The following is an 8,161-nucleotide window of genomic DNA, read 5'->3' as shown; positions in this document are numbered from 1 at the left end:
CTTGCTGGCCAGTCAAGCACATCAACACCATGGTTCATTTAACCAACTTTTGGTGCTTTTGGCAGGGTGGGTAGGTGATAAATTCCTGCTAGAAAATAATATCAGCATCTTTAAAAAGCTGGTCAGCAGGAGGGAGCATGTAGTGCTTTAAAATTTCTTGGTAAACAGGTGCAGTGACTTTGCTTTTCATAAAACACAGTGGACCAACACCAGCAGATGACATTGCACCCCAAATCATCACAGACTGTGGAAAAGTAACACGGGACTTCAAGACAACTGGACAACTGGACAACAGGACAACTGTCAGATCAGCAGTCTTCCCCATGATTGTGTAGCCTAGTGAACCAAATTGAGAGACCATTTTGATGGTTCAGGAAAACTTTGCAGGTGTTTTGAGTTGATCTGCTCATTGACATGTCATCATATTCTAATTTTTTTGAGACTGTGAATTGGTGGGTTTTTGTTAAATGTGAGCCAGGGAAGAATTTATATGATTGATAAACAGGTAATTAGCAAACTAGCTTGTATAATAATTCACTAAAGTAGTAGCAAACTGAATTTTAAGTCAACATCAATTTGCTATCTGGGGAGGCAGAGAATAATGTAGAAAGTTATATACTGTATTTTATAGATGCCATAAGCAAGAGTATAGGCTTTGTTTAGAATTAAGTTCATATTTATCCCTAATGAGCAAGTCTGAGGTAAAGGTGGCAAGGAAAAACTCTCTGAGATGACATGAGGAAGAAACCTTGAGAGGAACCAGACACAGAAGGGAACCTCATCCTCATTTCAGTGACACTGGACAGGAAATAATGTAAATGTAAATAATGTCCTTTCTACAACTATTTGCAGTCGAGGGGAATTAATCAACCAAGAGCTAATGAGGAACCTAACAGGTCAGCATAATTTCTGGGTTCATTAGTCTTAACACTTATCCCTTCTGACTCAGATTCCCTAAAACAAACCAGCATGGGAAGTCAGTTTAACTATAACTTCCCAGACATGTTTAGCTATTAGCTTTACACACATAGCATCCTAGTAGTGAGCTATTTAAAAGCTGGAGGTCGCCCCACTCCACGTTCATACACTCTGCTGCCATCTAGTGGTTATTTAGTTATCTAACGTTAATTGAAGATTTTAAGATGGCAGTCATGTAACTGACTGAATAAGTTACATCACTTGATAAACTTTATTAGTTTAATAGCCTAATAGAATGAAACTATCAACCATCATACTTGGTTTATACAAAAGGCTACAATTTAAGTGAATATTTTTGATTAGCCTTGTAATTTTCATTCAGCATGCTGTCATCTAGCAGCTTGTTTTTAGTAGTTTTAGACAAACAAGCTTTGGTGCACGTCAGTTCTATTCTTCAGACTATCAAAAAAAAAAAAGCATCGAAGGACTTGAAGGATACACAGAAATAAATTATAGCATTTCTACACTTACCAATAAGTTTAGAGCCTTAAGATTAGAGCTTGTTGACATGATCGACTATATGTAAGAGAAATGGTTTAGAAAAGATGGACACAGAAGCAAAAGTCTGACATCAGGACAGGTTTGATGAATTTATTTGTTCGAGGACCATTTATGAACGTCAACAGCATCCACTTTTACATTTCGAAACAATGAGTCACCACAGGAACATAAACACAATCACTGGATGTGCGGTGGAGTCAGAATCAAGAATTACAATGTGGCCAAGCCGCATTAGCAAGTTGCTAATAGGGCCTTGTTTACCTTCACTGAACTCTGAGTACTGTCAAGTTAAATTACTGGAATGCTTAAAAATAAATGTGTATACATTAAATAATAAAGCATCTGTGATGTTTTTGTAAAAGACTGCGGCTTCCAGTGCGAATTTTACTAAAGATAAAAATTGTGTGTCTCGGAGCAGTGACTTTATTGAACTGTTTAAGTCATTCCTTAGAAGCTAGAATTCAACTAAGTGCTTTATATCGCATGTCCCGGGACGACACATACATTACGGGGGGGTGGGGGGTGTCACACACAGTAGGAGAAATATGGAATGTTCAGAATGCACATAATTTTTAAGATACTCTTATAAACATTTGATTTATACATAATGTCATTCATCAGAACTGAAGTGTGTCCCGGTGCAAATGCAACTACAAACACTATTAATATCAAATAAACTGGGAATAACGATAGGTTAGGTGTCTCCTCGTCTATAAATGGCATTGCAGATGAACAAACACGGCACACACACAAGAATGAACAATACTCAGTATCCAGAATTGTCCTGGTTAGAGAATTTACAATAGATCTGACAAAGGCATCTCCATACCATGGAATAACAACACTTCAGACAGCCATACTGCATACAAATATCATTATTTCACTTTTTTTTGTGTTTTACAGAACAGCAAATCACAGCAAGCTACACAGCCCTAGAAAAGTTGAAAACTTGCACCAAAGTACCGCGGAATCTTTCATGGAGTTCAGACGTCCGAAGGAGTGACTACAGTCCAGTCTTCGCATGATGGGTTTCAACTCTACAGAATCTTCTAACTATATATATATATATTTTTTTTACACATGTATTCATACGTTTCAAATAAAATAACCTCAAGGATTGGATACAACTCTCGTATATCTTATACTTCAACGATAGGGCCGACATCACACCTGCTGAAGAGATTTCTTCTTCTTCTGAGGTTCATTGGTGTGAGACATGTCTTAAAGACCTGCGTTCGACTTAAACATGCATTTCTTTAAGACGAATTGGTGCGAATGTTTTACTCTCCGGTAAACAATGGTTAAAAACAGACACGGGGTGAAAGAAACAGAAAGAAATTACATTTAAATAATTTACTATGTATTTACATAGTCGGGCTGCGTATCCAACACAGCGTCGGACTTCTTTGTTGTTTGTCTTGCAGACAGATCGGTTTCTCTAGTCTCCCATTTTTACTTTTGATGTCTGGGGGGAAAAGAAAAAGAGACAATATTCATATTCAAGAAAGTCACTGGTTCGAGGATTCAATTTAGAAACTGTACTTTAAGACAAAACAGAATGTAACTGATAGAAAATTCTGTATAAGCTTTGACGTGTATAGGTTTATAGCACAAAGGTAAATTTTTTATATGTTTAACCCACTGTACATTTCATCCCCTAACATCCAGACAAACATTACTGGTAGCTTGTAGACTCCTCATGCAACACAACTAGGGATGTACCGATCCGATATTTTGGATCGGTATCGGCGCCGATCCAATCATTTTGAATGGATCGGGTGCGTGACCGATCCAAATCCGATACCCGTGGTCATTGGCGTCAGAACCGTTATATGCGGTGGGACAGGACCCACCCACTTTTTAAGACCAATAATATTGGACCCACCCACTTGAACCGTCTCTAAACAGAACATGTGTCTTTTTTTTATTACAATTATTTTCATTATTTAGCGCCGCCATTCGAATCCATTCTGCTTGAGGAATGCCTAATAAATTATATTATATATAATGTTATATATACATTATATATAATATTATATATACATTATATATAGATGGGACAGGACACGCCCACTTTTCCATTTGCTTCCAACGCCCATGCCCGTGGTGGTTGATTAATGAACAGCAAAGATCATAGACTATTGCTTGAACGTAAGAAAAATACACTTATATATTAAATTACATTAATGCAAAGAAATATAATAAATTTTATAGGAAATATGTTGCACAACCGCTTGCGACAGACAGGCAAGTTTAGCAGGCGCCCTTTCCATTTACCTCAGGCGTTAAACATGTCGCTCATTTGGGTGCAAGGTTTACTGTTTAATACATTCTGCATTGTGTTCCAAGAGTTCTAATATAAGATTCACTTTAAAAGTACTAAGATTCACTTTAAAAGTACATTAATAGTCTTTTAATGTTTCTTGAAAACCATTTATCATTCAGTAATGTGCATTATTGTATTTCTTTGCCAGAAACAAATAAATCTTAATAACTAAGCATTCTTTAGTTTTAAAGGTAGAAAAGAACACATATCGGATCGGTATCGGATCGGAAGAGAAAAAGTGGTATCAGTACATCCCTAAATACAACTGAGTGGTGCAATCCAACCCCATGTTAGAGAGTGAGATTATTATTCATTTTTGCAGCCATGACTGACATTGTTTGCTATAAACAGCACCCTCGTGTGTTCGTTCACCTAAACAGCCTTCTGCTGATCCTATAAGCAGCTCAGTTTCCTAACACAAGATCACATCTCAAACTCAAATAACAGAAGTAGGAACTGGAAAAAAAAAAAGCTTTCAGACACCTTCCTGTCCTCTTCCTGAAGGTCATTATCACAATTTTGTCTACAGCGTCATTATCCTTCTGCCTACTCAGTATATACTGTGATTCCTTTTCTCTGTGGAGATAATTCTCTTTCATGATGGTACAATAAGTGGAAAGAACTACCCACCTGCAAGATGGCTACAATGACGCCAAACAGCCCAATGGCACTGCCAAAGATTTCCACAATGAGAATCTTAACAAAGAGGCTGGCGTTCTGGGCATCAGCCAAAGCAGCCCCACTGCCCACGATGCCCACGCAGATGCCGCAAAAGAGATTGGAAAAGCCAACAGTGAGACCTGCTCCGAACATGGAGTAGCCTGGAAATATGGCGTAAAATGGATTAACTAACTTGCACAGAACCAAAATTCCAAATTTCAGAGATTATTGTTGAGTAATATAAAGCTCCTTTTATTTGTGCTGTCTCATACCTGCATGGTAGTTTCTTGATCCAATTGCCTCTGGAGTTGTGCCACTGAAAGGCTAGAGTACAGAAGGAGATACATACACACACATTTATACACACACACATATACATTATATATATATAAATACGTGTGTGTGTTTAACTATATATGTACGTGTGTGTGTATGTATATATATATATATAAAAACAACTTTTATGAAATTACTCACCTCTGCCATGTTACTTATGACGATTGCCATGATGATCCCATAAATGGCAACAGCTTCACAAAAGATTATACTGCACAGCAATGACCATATAAAATGTTAACAATATTCACATGAATTGAATAAACTAAAAATAAAAAGACAAAATGCATACAGAACAAACCTGACAAGGTTTTTGGTCTTAATTCTCGGGGCCTTGACACCTCCTCCAATGATGCTGGAGCCAGTGATATAAATTCCCCTGCAGAAATGAGAAGTTTACATACTGTATAAAATTTATATCATTTATAACATTTAAACAAAATTAAAAGCAGAGTTAAAAAATGTGATAAACATTTTACAATAAAAAAAAACAAAATCAGCTGCTAAAGGGAAAAAAATAGAGTTTCACAATATCTCAAAGAGAAACATCACGATATCAGTATATAGCCATCATCTACTAAAGATCATACAAAACACACTTGGAGGAGAGCACTAACTCCCCTATTAAATACACAGCATATAAGACGACAGACAGATCGGTCCTTCACTTTTTGTTTTTTACTAAAGAACGCAAAATGGGACTTTGACAAATGAGCAAAAATGTAAATAAATCTGCAGAGCAATTTTATAAGAAAACTAATGCTAGGATCAGAACTACATATGAACTTTACCTCATTTCATTTTTTCACCCGTAACAACAGAAATATGGTACATGAACATAACTTTTGCTAAAATGCATTCAGATATTAGGACACATTTAGGCATTTCAGCTTTTTCCACATAATAAAGTTTCCCTTGCCTCCACCGTGAGCTGTTCTCTTGTGAAAGAAGGAGAAAAGAGGAAATAGAGTGAACTCTTACCAAGCTGCTCCAACCACAGACAGTGAGATAGCCAGGCCAATTCCGAGGTTGGCCCACATATACGGGGACGTCTCAGTTAAAAACCTGTTATTTTAAGAAAGATTTAAAATAAGAGAGATTAAATAAGACACGAATCCCAACATACGATGAGAGTAATCTTGAACAAACTAATGACAAAGGATATTCATATGAAGAGGTCAACATTGAGAGCAGAGCAGTATGAAATGATCCTCATGAAAATTCCTACAATTTAATAATTCGTCTCAGCACTCACCATGCCACATCAAACCTGAATCCAAGGTCAAAGATTGTATAGCAGATTCCTGACGAGAAATATGAAACAGAGATTAGACACAGCAAGATCTGAAGAAAACAGAGGATTTCATTGAGACATCTTTCTGCATGAACTAGCAGATATGAAGTTCAGAATCCAACTCGGTTAAAAATGTAATTAATTTTTTTTTTTACACAACTAAAAAGAGGCCTATGACAGTGTGTGCGTGATAACTCACACTCACATGACAAGTGTTGCTTCCTCTTTCAGCCTGAGTTACAAAGACTGAAAGACTTAAGTGATATGAATGAACGATTTAAAAAAAAAAAAAAAAAAAAAAAAAAAAAAAAAAAAAAAAAAAAAAACACACCTAAAGTTTATCCAAGGAGAGAATCTCTAAATGAGAATTCTGTGTAGTCTTAAGTATGACTTTTGTATTTTTACCTAGATTTTTTTTTGTACAAACACCATGCAACACTGATATTTTGAAAAGGGGAACAAATCTGAAAGCACTGGATGTCTTCACAGCTAAAGGGCCCCAGGTTTGATCCTGTTCTCAGGCCCCTGATCCTGTGTATTGTATCTGTGAATGTTCCTGGAGTTTCTCCCATAAACTACGTGGACTATATGCTTCAAATTGCCCTTTGGGTGTGAATGAGTGTTTATATGTTTGCTTACATTTAGTGTAAAAGCTAAAAGCATTCGGAAATGAACATTTAGAAATATCGTGACTAACTGTTGCGATAAAAACCCGTCCAAAAAAATAATCTTGTACACATTTACAACCGTGTCTTGGTCCAAACATTGAGAGTTTGCAAACAGAGAACAAGCACGTACTATTAAACAAATGTAAACACTAACGTTAAGGCCGATGCTAACTAGCCGATGCTAAGTAGCACTAACTAGCACACAGTACATGCTAGTTAACAACACAGGAAGTAAACACCGAGTAAGAGCTTTTTAAAGTACAGATTACATCCGACGGTGATCTTTAACACTGTTTATTTAGCAATATATACATTTATCTAAATGAAGAAGTCCTACAGACGGTGTGACAGCTATAATACAGGCTAGTTATTATATTAGCCTAATATGCTAACTGTGTGTGAGTGAAAGAGCCAAAAAGAAACACGTCCTGTCAAGAAATCCACGGATCCTACGAAAAAAACGTCTTCACGCTTTTCACCAGAGATGATCTAGGATGGCGTGAGGATACATAAGGACTAATAAAATGAAATTAGTGCACATGAACCTACCGACGATGAGGATGGTGCTCCAGAAGGCCAAAGTGACCCCGGTGTAGAGAATTGCGTGGCCGTTCATCATCCACTCAAGCAAAAGCGCCAGTGTTGCTACCTAAAGCTACGTCTACGGATAAATCTACAGCCTAGGAAAGCTTTTGGATTAAAGTATAAAAGAAAGAAGCGGCTGCTTTACTAGCGTTGAACCAGAGGAGCTTGAAAATCCTGCAGCCATCCAGAGAGAGGAAGCTTAGATCAGCTGATCACGTGACGTGCACCGCTTCGTGAGCACGTGATTCATCTTCACACTGTGTCTAAGTCTCATGCATTGTGATATGAGTTTACTGTATACACCCCGTATAAAGACATCACTAGTAATATACCCTTGTCTAATCAGGCAACGTTGTCCTATTTATCCCTTTGTTTTGTTTTGTTTCTGTTCTTAGCAAAGCATTCTGTTACACTGTGGAGCTTCTGTCACTAATACAGATTCCTCGCATGTGAAAACATGCCTGGCAATAAAGCTCTTTCTGATTCTGATTCTGATTCATAACTTCTACACAGTGCATTTGTTCTGCAAATATTAAAGGCATCCAAATACAACTCACACTGTTTTGATATCTTCCTGAAGCATAAAATGAAGGTCCCTAGTATAGTAGAGGCACTTAAATAAACTGTTCTCAGATGCCTCTTAGCTCTGAGAACGAAATTGATATGACAGTTCGTCACTCTGATATCCGAGATGTATGCAGAATTAAAGTGGAACAAACAGTTAGAAATCTCTGTATTATAATCAGTAAATGTCTATCTGATAGAGATAAAACGTGTTTACGTAAAGCAACGTTTTTAATTTTTGCTTTCTGA

General features: G+C 37.0%; 1 protein-coding gene across 1 annotated transcript; it reads right to left on the bottom strand.

Annotated features, from left to right (window-relative positions):
• Positions 1–1,555: 1,555 nt before the first annotated feature.
• atp6v0b (ATPase H+ transporting V0 subunit b) lies at positions 1,556–7,756 on the bottom strand. Its single transcript, XM_027133524.2, has 8 exons — positions 7,313–7,756; positions 6,057–6,105; positions 5,783–5,866; positions 5,103–5,180; positions 4,943–5,012; positions 4,738–4,789; positions 4,436–4,626; positions 1,556–2,944 (listed from the first exon to the last, which is right to left on the bottom strand). Exons 1-8 carry the CDS (start codon positions 7,380–7,382, stop codon positions 2,918–2,920), a joined length of 621 nt encoding a protein of 206 aa, XP_026989325.1. The 5' UTR covers positions 7,383–7,756; the 3' UTR covers positions 1,556–2,917.
• Positions 7,757–8,161: the final 405 nt, after the last annotated feature.

Source organism: Tachysurus fulvidraco, chromosome 1 (assembly GCF_022655615.1).
Source record: "Tachysurus fulvidraco isolate hzauxx_2018 chromosome 1, HZAU_PFXX_2.0, whole genome shotgun sequence".
Lineage (NCBI taxonomy): Eukaryota > Metazoa > Chordata > Actinopteri > Siluriformes > Bagridae > Tachysurus > Tachysurus fulvidraco.
The sequence above is the reverse complement of the archived record's forward strand: the minus strand, read 5'-3'. Positions and strand labels throughout refer to the sequence as shown.